Source organism: Lepidothrix coronata, unplaced genomic scaffold (assembly GCF_001604755.1).
Source record: "Lepidothrix coronata isolate B3197 unplaced genomic scaffold, Lepidothrix_coronata-1.0 Scaffold289, whole genome shotgun sequence".
NCBI lineage: Eukaryota > Metazoa > Chordata > Aves > Passeriformes > Pipridae > Lepidothrix > Lepidothrix coronata.
The window spans coordinates 132,221-145,516 of NW_016690469.1; the positions used below are offsets into that span (position 1 = coordinate 132,221).

At 43.6% G+C, this 13,296-nt stretch overlaps 2 protein-coding genes across 2 annotated transcripts in view; one reads left to right on the forward strand and one right to left on the reverse strand.

The window, feature by feature from the left end:
• MRS2 (MRS2, magnesium transporter) overlaps positions 1–5,766 on the reverse strand; it is an 8,783-nt gene extending 3,017 nt beyond the window's left edge. Inside the window, exons 1-8 of the mRNA XM_017836957.1 lie at positions 5,715–5,766; positions 4,170–4,586; positions 3,855–3,928; positions 2,972–3,008; positions 2,238–2,350; positions 1,640–1,813; positions 840–970; positions 28–144 (exon numbers count right to left, since the gene is read on the reverse strand). Of these exons, the coding sequence (XP_017692446.1) occupies positions 28–144; positions 840–970; positions 1,640–1,813; positions 2,238–2,350; positions 2,972–3,008; positions 3,855–3,928; positions 4,170–4,586; positions 5,715–5,766 (1,115 nt within the window). The remainder of the gene's footprint in view (positions 1–27; positions 145–839; positions 971–1,639; positions 1,814–2,237; positions 2,351–2,971; positions 3,009–3,854; positions 3,929–4,169; positions 4,587–5,714) is intronic.
• A 3,137-nt stretch (positions 5,767–8,903) lies between these two features.
• The window catches only part of DCDC2 (doublecortin domain containing 2), a 59,628-nt gene continuing 55,235 nt past the window's right edge, over positions 8,904–13,296 (forward strand). Inside the window, exon 1 of the mRNA XM_017836955.1 lies at positions 8,904–9,287. Coding sequence (XP_017692444.1) covers positions 8,995–9,287 — 293 coding nt within the window. The 5' untranslated portion in view covers positions 8,904–8,994. The remainder of the gene's footprint in view (positions 9,288–13,296) is intronic.

Genomic DNA, 13,296 nt, shown 5'->3' on the forward strand with positions numbered 1-13,296 from the left:
AAAAAAGTGGTTTCGAAATATACATACAATACTTGTGGATCAGTCCATTTAGATAGACAGAGCTCTTCTATTAATTCTTCTTCATCTAAGATCTCCAGAATTGTTTCTTTGAAAACTTTAAGATCTGTTTCCAGTTCTGACAAGCTGAAGAAAGAACAGGCAAAAGGTCAAGTAATCCCCATCTCCACCAGCGCACGAAGGTAATCTCTAAGTGAGTTTGCCAGCCAGCACCCTCACCAGATGCAGTGGCCAGGGAGGACTTTCCTGCAGGGTTCTAAAAGCTCCTTCAAAAGATTCTCTACAGACCATACACTTAGCAGTGCAAGTGATCTGTCTGGGGATCGGTGAGGTGCAGACATACACTAAAAGGGATCCAGATGTGTTTTCTGGGTATATTTGTAAGTCAGAAAAAACAGGCACTATGTGAGCATGTAGCAAGTGCATATTTGCACTGTCTTTTTAGAGAGGCTAATACATGAAGGACCAGTGCACTAGTAATCTTAAAGCATACTATACATACAATAGTTAAAAAGCATAGTTCCAAAGGTTTATGTTATGGGGAATGTTTTCACATTATTTTGTTCTCTTAGGTATTACTTTGTTCTGTCAGATGCTATTTGAGAAGCACAACTGTACTTCTGACAACTCAGAATATATTTCCCGTTTCCCTTATATCAATAGGTATTTCATATACAAATTCTTACACTTACAAACAAGATGCACAACCCAGCATTACAGTAACCTGGGAAATTAATACGAGATACCATTTTTCTAACATTTCAATGCATGTCATTTTCTATTGTCATCTTCTAGACTCTTTACAGCTTAATCTTATTTACCTCTTGCCATTCTGCAGGAGAATGTGTAGTTTACTCCTATCCACAGATAAAAGCTTGGGGTCCACTAGAGCTTCCAGTGTCTCAAGGATCTGAGGCTGCAAAGTGTTAAGTCTCCCCTGCAGTTTGCTGATCTAGATAACAACATGATCCTTCATAAGAATTAAAACAATTCATTTAGAATGACTTGGGCAACTGACTCCTGTCTCTCAACACAGAATTTACAGTAACAGGTAGTTAATACAGCCTGCTTTCCAATACCTGGGAAATACTTGCTATATGGATACCACTTTATAAGACAAAGCCAGTGTAAAATACAGTATTTAATAAAAAGTGAACTGAAACCCAGTGACAACCACACCAATAAAGCTGATAAAGCTAATACACTATTGTCTAGAAATGTCATATTAGCATTAGCAAGCACAGATTTTTCACAATAGCTAGGAATCATCATCTGACTCGTGCTCAAGAGGCCAAAAACCTCAGCACTTTTGTGTGACTTCCATTTCAGCTACAGCACATCTCTAGAATGGAACTCTGACTTGTTTTTTAATTGTCCAAATCATGGTGAAGCCATCATATTCAATTAGCACTTTATTGTGAATGGAATGAAAACACACATACACACAAAACCATAAGAACTAAAGCAACAAAAGTCAAAACCAAAAAAGAGCTCATACAGGAAGTGCAGAATACATATACAAATGTGTATGTGTAAATATTAACACAAGACTAAAATCATACTGTCCCTTCTATGAAACAATAACTTTTGAAACAATTTAAATAAAAATGAGATAGCTCACCCAGTACTGCAGGATTGCTTCTATGGCTCGGAATTCAAAGGGCAGAGAATATGTAACTAGTTGACCTTCCCCAGCCAGCTGAGATGCTAGTTGACTGAGGAGCCAGTGTTCCAGACTCAAATTACGATAATCTAGTATCAGCAGAAACTCTGGTGTTATGACAGCCTTCAAGAACTGAAAAAGAAAGTACATGTAAGGAATGTGAAAAAAAGACTGAAAATTTCTCATAACTCTGTAGCACATTTTATATTTGGGCTTTGATAAAACCATTCTTCTGATGTCTTTTCAGGCACAAAAACAACAGAATCTCATACTAACAGCAAATGGGCTCAGACAGAGCACTGTTCCAGTGATTAAGAAGGGCTCCTCATAAGCCTTTACTTCTGTGACAATGTTAGTGATGATTCTCCTGTGCTTAACCAGGAAAGTGGTCATTAATATGTACCGTGGGTAAACTCGTACTCTTGACTGCAACACAGAGCTCCAAAGACACATTTACTGCTGGACTGCATGTCACAGGAAGCTGGTATTAAAAGAACTGCGCAAGAAAATGAAAACGCAAGACAGGGTTTACACTCAGCTAGAGGGAAACCATTACCTCCATTCTCATGATGATTCTGTTGTTCCTAGTTGCAATGCTCATTACGTGCTGAAATCTCAGATCTCGTGCTTGAAGACCCAATTCCTGGTACAATTCTGTCTTCTTCTTTTCTATCATAAAAGTATTTTTAGAAGAAGACATTTAGAGGACAAGCATATATGTTCTGAAATTATATTTTAGTGTGTTACTAAGTCCCACCAAAAACAAACAAACAAAAAAAAAAGCTGTGCTATCTCTAAAACATTCCTCCCGCTGACTCCTCAACGTAAGTTATTTTCTACAAAGTTTAGAAGACTGTATCTTGAGTGGAAAAAGAAAAATTCTAGATATAAGTGAAAAAGTTGGCCGCAACAATTAATTTCATGTCAGAAATGAGTGACTCTTTTGAGAAAAAACGTGTAATTCCACAGGAAGGGAAAGATAAGGCCAAGAAAGTAGCATGCTGGTCAAAAAGGGAAAAGACAAAGCAAAAATTACCTTCCTGTAAGAGATGGTAATACATTATTTTTAAAATATTATTTAAAAGTACACAAAAATTTTAACAGTAAAGATGCTATGAAGACCCAATAGGAGGCAGCAAAACAGAGGAAATATTGCGACATCCCAAATGAACACAGTGAAGTATCCAAAACATAATTTTTTACTCCATGCAGATTCCCAATTGGGCTTTTCTGTATTGGACAAGGAAAAAAGGCAAACAAAACTCAAGCAAAACTACAATGAAAACTTACCAAAATAGGTAGTATTTCCCTCTTTGTCAAACTTCATCTGAAGGAATGGAAAAAAAAAAATTTTTTTCACAGGAACACTATAAATAAGAAATCGATTTCTAAAGTTATTTGCACTTCCCTAGAAGGACAATGGACAACACATTATTAAGAGAAAGCAACTTTTTATGCCCTCTATTCACAGTTCATCCCAATTAAGCAAAATATTGCACCAAATGGCCATATATTTCACTGTGTTTGTCACCAGTGTCACCTGCATTACCATGTTCCTACATAAACCTTGTTAAGGAGGTGATTTACAGAGGATCAGTCTTAGAATAGCATAGACTTTCTGCTGGAAGAGACCTACAGCAATCACAGAGTCCAACTACCTGACCACTTCAGGGCTGACCAAAAGTAAAAGCATGGTATAAAGGGGCAAACAGCTTTCAGTTTCATTTAAAAAAAAAAAAAAACATAGAGAGAGCTTGTTTTTCATCAAATCCTACGTTTAGTTAGAATTGCAGCTATCAAGACACAGGACAAATATTTCTAAAAGGCATTAGCAAGCCTTAACAATCTTTAACAAGACAACTTCTGACTGCAGCAGTTCCAAGAGCTGATCTGCCTTTGCAATTAAGAACCGGATGCTGGACCTTAGAAAAGCATCTTGATTGATACTGTGATACTGGTCCTCATGTCGGAGTACCTCAAACCAGCAATTTAGAACTCAAGGTGTTCTCCGAGACACAACTTCATCTGCTTTTATGACGCTTTAAGAGTTAAAAAAAAAAAAAAAGGAAAAAAAAAAGAGAAGAAAAAAAGGAAGGAAGGGAAAGAGCACCATCATCTTGCAATCTTGCACAAAGTGCCCTCGCAGGTGGAAATGCCTGCAGGAAGTACTTACCACTGCAAAAACAGGAGATACGCTGGCTAGGGTGGCCTGGGAGGTCTCTGTGGGGGCATGTTGGCATAGCTTACCTGGAGGAAGACAAGACAGCTCTACCCCCAGCACACCGCACTTCCCCCCTCGCGGCGCGGTGCCCTGCCCTCAGCCGCCGGCACCACGCACGGGCACACGAGTCGAGCAGCGCCGGCCACGACAAGGCCCCGACGAACCCGACATCCCCCAGGAGCGGGCGGGCATGGCCCGGCACCGCACCCAGCGCGGCCACCCCCGCTCTGCTTCCCCAGTGCCCGACCCGACCCCCTGCCCGCTCACCGGCCCAGCGCAGCCCGCGGGCGCCCGGCGGCACCGCCGCCACCGCCGCGGGCCGGTCCCTGTCCCAGGCGCGGCCCGGCGGCAGCCCCGGGGCGGCCCGCGGGAGGGACCCGCCGCCCGCCGCGCCCGCCCAGCCGCGGGTCCCGCAGCAGCAGCAGCCGCCGCCCAGGGCGCGGGGCAGCAGCGCGGCCCCCCGCAGCATCGGCCCCGCACCGCTCCGCTCCCAGCGCGCAACCGCGGCGAGGGCGGAGCCCGCAGGGTGACGGGTCACCGCTGCGCAGCCGGGGAGGAGCGGGGCCGGCTCCAGGATCGCCGGCTCCCGGATCGCCGGCTGGGGGCGGAGCCGGTGACGGGCGCCGAGTACCACCGACCCGCTGCTGCATTTACCTAAAGTATCCTGTTCCGCCTGTCGGCGCGCTGGAAGTTCGTAGCCGTTGTTTAATATTCGCACAAAACCGTGATCTGTGAAATCTGTGAAACCACCTCCTCACTCAGCCTGTGCTCAACCCCACTGAAATTAACTGGATTTTGTACATGATGATTTGTGAAAAAGGGGAGGGGGGGGGGGAAGTCCAAGAACCCCGTGAAGCTCGCCTGAGCTCCTCTAATAAGGTAGGTCCAAACTGAAGATTCGGTTAAATGGATAACTCCTTTCCAAGACGTGTTCTTAAAATCCCACCTCCAGCAGCCCTCGATAACGCGAGCACACCTCGCTGTAGCCGGGATTTTCCTTCCCGCGGCTGGGATTTTCCCTGCCGCATTCAGCCACTTCCTGAAGATTTTACTCGTAAAATGCGGTGGGTTTTTTTTCCAAATGCAGAACATTTTTTTTTTTTCAAGTGCAGAACAATTCTGTCCCCAGCAACGGTCTTGCAATTAAATTTCCTTGCCCTGCTTCTGTATCTAAAATAGAGACAAGCTAGTTGGTTGAGATCTAAAAGTTTAATTAGTAGCATACTAATAGCTTCTGCTGTTATATGTTCCTTTTAAACTGCAGCAAAAGGGTAATGCAGGTAGCAGGAATATCCTTCCTTTGGCTGGTTCTGCTGAACCGTGTAAATTGACATGGAGGCAAAGCCTGTATCCAAAGCCCTGCAGCGGGACTCGTTATCAGAATGTACTTACAGCACTCATTAATCCTTAGCAGGGAAATAAAAAAGGAAGTGATTACGCTGCTAATGAAATGATCCGTACAATGTGGCTGCTCCAAGAGGAGGGTGCAAGTCTAAACACTGCCTGGAACACAGGTCAGAGTTTTGAAGACAAGGGTGTCAGGGCCAAATAGTGTTCTCAGCTGGGCTGTTAGTTAAAGTTAAGTCACCCAAGGGCCAACACTGTCCTCTCTGTTCCTTTACCACATCACCTGTGCATTTGTCTTATTGTTTGCACGTACATACCTTAACATACATAGATGACCCAGGTTTTTGGGGTCAAAGTGGACTGACGTACAGAATCAGAAGGGTGGTGTACGCACACCTTCCACAAAGATGAATGACCTCACAAGGAATTAATTAAATAAAAAAGTTCCTCACTAGTTATACATACCCTGTATGTGTTGACTGAAGCCATCAGAGGTTTTCAGTTTCAGGGTAACCATGCCTGTCTGCAAATGTTGGCTGAAGAGGCCGAAATCCACTTAGAGTATTCTAGCTCTAGTTTTGGTTAATCTCAGCAGGTGGCAATATGTGCAACACTAATGTAAGACTCTTAGATGTCAGAGATACTTAAAATTTGGAAATACCAGACAGCACAGAAAATACCTCAGGAGGGCAGGAAACAAATACATACCATTGCTGGCAACTCATTGCAGCCTATGTTGGTTCTTCATATTAGAATGCAAAAACTAGAGAAGCATCTGAAGGATATCTGCCAGAAATTTACATTTAATGAATGTGCAGGAATGTGCTCACACAGCTGACATGTCATACCCCTCAATAAAAAAGGGAAAAGCTACTGGATCTGTTGTTCTGGCTTGCTAAGTGTTGGAAATAAGATGATGTAACTTCACACTGAATATATATTGATACAAACTCTGGTATGTATGATACAATAGGCCAGTGTACCAGGAGGCATTGGTGTTGTATCTCATTATAGCTGCATTATCAGTCACTATTGCAACTATCTGGAAGGGCAGACAATAACCAAGTATCACCTCTGTCTTTAGAGGTGAAGGCAGCACGTGGTGTGAACTGGCAGCCAGGGACAAGTTCTGAAGCACAGACAGAATGTCTGATTTTATACTACTGCTGACAAAAGATAACTGGAGATCTAGAACTGCCGTCTAGTTATTGCAGCTCTAAATACCAACAAACAGCTTGTTGCTTCTGCTGTAGGCACATGTCAGGTATCCAGTCTGTCCTGCAGTGCCAGCCTTTGGGAGTGGTTTGCTGTATTTCATAAAAAAAAAATCAAAACCAAAAACAACAACAACAACAAAAACCCAAAACCCAAACAAACGAACAAACAAACAAACAAACAAACCAAAACAAAAAAAACCACCTTGGTCAAGCTCATGTACTCTTTGTTGAAGAAGCTCACTGACACAAACTGGCATGATGGCTGTTCTTTATTTAGCCAAAATGCAAGGACAGCTCCAGCACAGATGGGCTTAGTCATGGAACTGCCATCCAAAACACATCCCCCAACATGTGCTTGTTATGTGACCTCAGGGGATCCTGACACACGACCTGACAGACGTGGTGTCATGCACCAACCTCATGTAAGATGAGAAGCCTGACATCACTCCATCATAAAGAGGTTATGTGTCTCTGCCTTCAGCAGCTCTCCTTACTGTTGAGAATGTGATAGGAGATAGCTTAGAAACTGAAACAATATAGAAGAAATAAAAGGTCAGACCCTGGAAAGGCTAGGACAAGCAGATTGTCATGGATCAAGGCACTGCTATCATGGGCTGAAGTATCTGACCTTTTCTTAGCTTTCGGGCAGTGGGTGTACTTAGGCGAGATGGAAAACATGCTGACTTTGTACTGTATTGGAAACACTCCATTTTGATTTGGTTTGTTCCTATTACTGAAGAAAATAATATGTTTCATTCTGAAAAGACTGGTGTGAAATAGTGGGCACTGTCCAGCGGTGGGCTGGACAGTCACATTGCCTTTCAGGGGCTGGATTTGAAGGTATTGCCTTAAGGGTAAGAAAATGATGAAATTCCACTGCAGCATGAGTAAAGGGGTAGAGAGCAGAAATGCAAGCAACTGGATTTGAAAGACGAGGTCTTTAGAGGTACAGCTCTTAACTATGTAAAAGTTAAACCATGGGCAAAATTCTGCATTGCAGTTTTTCAAGGGATTCATAATATTCCCCCAGTTTTAGACAAAGATTTTGTCCACCAGTTCTAGGCTGTTTTAAGGCTAGCAGTGCTCTGATACCACTTCAGGGATATTTTATTGCAATCCATAAAGTGACTGTAACTAGTGTGGCCATAGGTAAAGACCAACAGTATTTTTGAGTAGCACAAGTGTGGGTGCACGAGTAAAATATTCAGTGTCTTACACTTATGTCAAAAATGTTGAGTGATTGCAAATTAGGCCTCAGATCACCAAATGTGGTAGAATCTGGCACAAAATAGCAGATAGTTGACATATCACTGCTTCAATGCAGTATGAAGGTCATGAGCATTTTTCTTTTTTGCACGGAAGCATATATTGAATAACAAAAATTTAATTTCAGGTAGCAATAGATCGATGTTAAACAGTATTAATTCGAGGATAGTAAATGTTTGGTTCTTAACTTTATCATTTAGAAGGAAATCAGCAGCAAGCAGAGAAATTTCGCTGTTAACCAGTAATAGTAGCATATTTGACTTCCCTCACCCTGAAATTGCTCTTTTTGTAATGGTTAACTGCTCTGTTGTAACTCACAGCAGGGGGGGTAATTTTCCCATTAAAGGAGGCAAGATAAAAGGAAAGAAAATTCCTTCCATCACACGTGTTAGAACCCATTTGGAAGAACAATCATTACAGTACACTAAACAATTCCAGGTAGGAAGGTCTAGTCCGGTTTTAGAACTTCGGACTATCATCGGAGGAAAGAGGTTGTTAAAGGAATTATATATGAATGTAAGGCATTTTCTGTTTTAGTTTCTCTCAGGTTTTACGGCTTCTTGCACCCACGGTGCGCCAAAATCCAGTGAAAGCGATGAGCCGGCTCGGCGTTTCCCCGCTGCCGCCGGTTCCCCGCTCAGGGCGGCTCGGCCGCCGGCCCTTCCCTTGTAGGGGACGGGCGGCGGTCGGGGAGAAGGAGGCAGAGCCGGTATTTCCCTTCCTCCCTCGATCTCGTGGTCCCGTTCCCTCTGCCCCCGTCGCACCGCGCCCCTCTGCCTGTCTCTGGGCACGCCGCCCCCTGGCCCTTTTTCCCCCGGTGGCCCCGGGTCACACGCGGGATAAAGTTTCCCGTGGAAACTAGAGTGGTAGCGCTTTCCGTGACGGCAGCACCGGAGGATAAAGACCCTGGGAGGCCGCGGGTCCCCGGCAGTCCGTGTCCCTGCTGCGCCGGGTCGGTTTCCACGCCGCGTTTTTCCGCCTGGGTTGGTGTTCTCCGCGTTCACCTCCTCAGGCGCCCCGAGCAGCGAGCGCTGGTTGCCTGGGAGGAGCCGCTTTGACAGGCTGAGCAGAGCTGTGCCCGGGCCCCGGGGGTGCTGTGAGCCCTCCTCTGCTTCCCGGGAGGTGTGCCCATGTGCCTGGGCCCCGGCTGGGAGTTGTCAGGGCGAGAGGGGCGCCCGGGCAGGAACCCTCACCTGAACAAACAGGTGCAGGCAGCTCGTCCGTGTGGCTTGGGCTGCGCAGGAGATCTGAAGCCACCGAGCATGACTAGTCCTGGCACAAAGGGCTCCTGGCTCTCGCAGCCGACGGTGAAGAGCGTGCTGGTGTATCGCAACGGGGACCCTTTCTTCCCGGGGCGCCGTATTGTCATCCACGAGAAGAAAGTGTCCAACTTTGATGTATTCCTGAAAGAGGTGACAGGCGGGGTGAAGGCACCCTTTGGAGCTGTGCGGAACATCTATACCCCCCGGGGTGGGCATCGTGTCCGGCAACTGGAGGAGCTCCAGAGTGGAGAGCAGTATGTGGCTGGTGGCAGGGAAGCCTTCAAGAAACTCAAGTAAGTGGCTAAAAAGTAACGTAACATTTATGCAGAACTTGAATATCAGCATGTGGGGCTTGGCACCATGGCAATACTTCAGAGGGCCCCCCATCACATCCCTTTTATTAGGCATTGCAGAAAGAGAACATAAAGGCTATGACCCAAGGCAAAAGGAAAAGAGCTTTAGAGGTGAGCCACAGAAAGGCTGCTGATACCATCAGTCGCATATGCCATCTCCTTGACATGACAGTACAAAAGGAGAAACAGCTCTTTAACCTGCAGGACATGCAGCAATGGCACGTTGTTGTGATGCCTGTGCTTAACTGAAGGGCTGAGTATCAGTATTTGTGCTCAGGAGTAACAGGGGGAAAGCTGTGAAAAGGTGCAGTGTTGACAGTCCTGCCATGAAGATGATGAGCCTGGGAATCTAATTCCCCATGGTTCCTTTCTAGTTTATTTTTTTTAAAGTCTAAAGTATTCTACCCAGTTATCCACCTCTCCATCACTTCTGTTCATTTTGCGTGGGCATGTAGCTTTTTTTTGACCAGAACAGCTGAGTCCCTCCTGCTATTTAAAAGATGACCACTTGCTTTCTTCTTCCTACCTGGACACCAAGAATTAAGCTGACAATTTCTCTGTTTTTAGTGAGTCACTGGAAGAATAATGTGGAGGAGGTCTGGGCTTTTAGGTGTTTTCCGCAAGTGGCTCTGCATGTGAACAGTAATGGTTCTTAATTCTGGCAGTGAATTTTATGGTCTCAATTGCATATTATATGTTGTCTTCAGTCTTTGTGGGCATTTTTCCTGCAGTTGAATTAAAAAATATAAATCTCAAAATTAACAATCCCTTTCTGGAGGTGGTTGAGCATTTATATGCTAAACTATCAGCTTTACAGGGTCTTCCTCATCTTGGTTCTGTAGAGTTGCGGACACTACATTTTTCAGGAAAGCTCATTACGAGCTCATGTTTCATGACAACACTCTCTGTGTAATTAACAGGATCTCTATCAACACCCTTACCATTTCTGTCACTAGCTGCTTCTGAAGATTTATTGAAGGTTCTCGTGATTCAGTGGCAAAGCTAGAGAGAAAGATGTATGACTACATCTGTAAGGCTAAATGTAAGTCCCTTTCCCACAGTACTCTCTTCTGTGTCAAATGCAACGCTCAACTCTCAAGAAAGATCTGCTGTATCTTTTTGGTATTAAATCCTGTGAGTCTGTGGATGGCTTAAAGTTGTTAGTTGTCAGCACATCATGTTACGCCTCCCTAAATGTGTTTTGTATTTGACAGGCTAAAAGTAACTGAGTGTCTGGCATTAGGATGCACTCTTTAGAGAACCGAACACTCTGGATGGTTTTTTGGGTGGGAAAAAGCATTTCTTTTCGTCAGTTCACACTTTATGGTCAGAGTTTTATGGGGAAAGACCTTTCCAGACTGTTATGGTTGCAACATGCAACAAGGTACCTAATTTTTAAGGCCAAGAAAGAGAATACTTTAAGAAAAGCTAACCTAAAGGACTTGGTAAGAGCAGCTGTTTTATATAACCCTTGATAAAATGTCATAGTCCTATGATATATGGAGGAAAAGTGAGTTGACTTCAGATCTTTTCCATTTCTGCATTCAGAGTTGGAGTTCTTCATTATTAGTATTTGTTTATATTATGCTGGAACAATTTTTTGAGAGGAATTGAAGAAATCAAAGGAAAGAGTGTATACTTATTTAATATGACACAGGCAGACATAAAGCAGTTGCAGCTATGAGAGACCAAGCTTCTGCCCTGAAGGATCTGAGTCGGTCTGATGGCAGCGAGAAGTTGGAATAATTTTACTTACTTTTTTTTTTTCCCCAGTGAGGCTTATTGGACATATTCATTGCTATGATAGACTATGCAGGGCTGGACTTTGAAATGGAGGTTAGTGGCACTGATGTGTGGGAGCTGTGGGAGTGTAAGGGAGAGAGTATCCAAGAAGAAGCAGAAGTTGAAAGTGTCATTGTTCCTCTTCTAGCAGTGCATTTGTTTCTTCTCAGGTGCCTTACACTGAGAACTGAATCTTTTTCTTTCCTGTTTGCAGTGAATTCTAGACTAAACTACACTTACTTTTAGCGTGTGAACCCCTCATCATTTCAAGCCCTGAATCTTAGCATCTTGGGATAGATAGCTCTGAGGGTATATATTCTACATAACTGCTGATATGTTTAATTTTTTAAATAAATATAAACCAATCAGCATGTAGAAATTCTGCGTTTAGAAAAAATACATAGACATTTTCTTTAAAGGCAGAATTATTACTCAATGTTGGGATGTTTTGTAGCATATAACAAGTTTTGCAGCTTGTTTTGTCATTTACAGATGTGCCAAGTGAACACATGCTTTTTGGTCTATATGCGGTGAGGTGTATTGGTGTATTGTAGTTGTTGTGATGATGAGTAATAATGCATATATATACCTGCACCCCTCTGAGTTCATCCCCAGCTCTGAGCTTCCTGAAAGAAAGCTGCCTATGCTGAAGCGGATTCCGATTTTTAGCTTTTTTTCAGCATGCTACTTTACCTTCCTCCTTCCTTTGCCCATTTACTTGTATTTGTGCTCATTAATTAATGGTAGGTTGTCCTCTCTCCAGCAGTGTCGCTTTAAACAACACTAGTCTCATCACTGGCTTGACTAGTCATCGAGTGGAAGTATTTCTGGTTTCTTAGCAAGTGAGAATATTTTTGTAAAGTTTTTGGTCTGTGATTTTTTTGAGTGCTATCATCCAAAGAAAAGCCTTTGGCCCTATTTAGAACTTTTCAGATTTGCAGATCCCTGAAATGCCTGGACCTCTGCATAGTGAATTTAAGCCTTTGACTGTGTATTTACTTTTCTTTGTCACTTTTATTAGTTCTTCTCAAAGTAATTTAGAGATGCCCATAAAACAAATCAGTAGCTGTTCTTATAGGCTGTTGGAACCATTTTGCCTGAGGCATTTATTTCTTTTCAGTCTTGCAGGCCGCAAGACCTCTTGGTTTTGGTCTCAAGAGAATTTGTTCCTTTTTACACTGGGAAGCTTGGAAGAGTTGTTTTTGTTTGTTTTTAAACATGGGGCTTTAACAAATATTATCCTACCTTACTACATTTATCTTTTCCAAAGCATTGGCATGCACTTTTAAGCATGGCCTGGAAGCCTTGCGGGATCTTCCTGTCCCCTCACCCTGAAGCCTTGGAATCCTTGTGACCATACCTTGTGGTACCTTGATATATGATTCAAAGAATGAATGGTGCTTTTTCTTTCTTTCTATGTTTCCTTTTTTTTTTTTCCTTGGTTCTACACCTTCATTCCGTTCTAATGAATTCTCAACTTTGGCCAGGCAGGAAAGTTTCTTCTTGCAAACAAATGTTATCCCAGTCATTAACTACAGAACATGACATTACTGGAGGACTGCAGATGCATTGAGAGCTCTCAGGTCTTTTGATGAGCCTGCACCGATGCTTGGCATTAGGTATACCTGATTTCTCAAATAAGGTCTTCTACTCCTAAAAGCCCATAAAGCACCTGTGGTTTTCCACTGGAAGTGGGAGCAGAGATGACAAATGCCCATTACCTAATGTTGGGTTAGATGCTCCCAGCACAGAATAGATGCCCCAGCCATTGTTGTTCCCATGTTTAGCTTTTGGCAGAAGGTGTGGCTGTACTGAGTTACATCTTATCTCTTCTACAGCCTTGAGAACTTGAAACATCTTGCAGTACCAGGAGCTACTGAGAGCTGCGTTCACCAGGAGCACTGCTCTCATGGCTCTCAGAGTGCTGATAAGGGAAAGGAGTGAGCATGGTCTGGGTACCTGGGTAGTTGCCTGTTTGCCAGTCTATAAGTCTCTCATACCTGGAGACTTATTTAATTCCTTTTCTTTGGGAAGGCAACGTGCAGCTAATCCATCACTATATGTTTCAACTACCACTTTCGTGTTAATGCAATGTTTTTAGTGGGAATGTGCACTCTGATGGAGAGCAGTGTCGTTCAAATAGGTGTACTTTGTTTGCTTGTCCAGT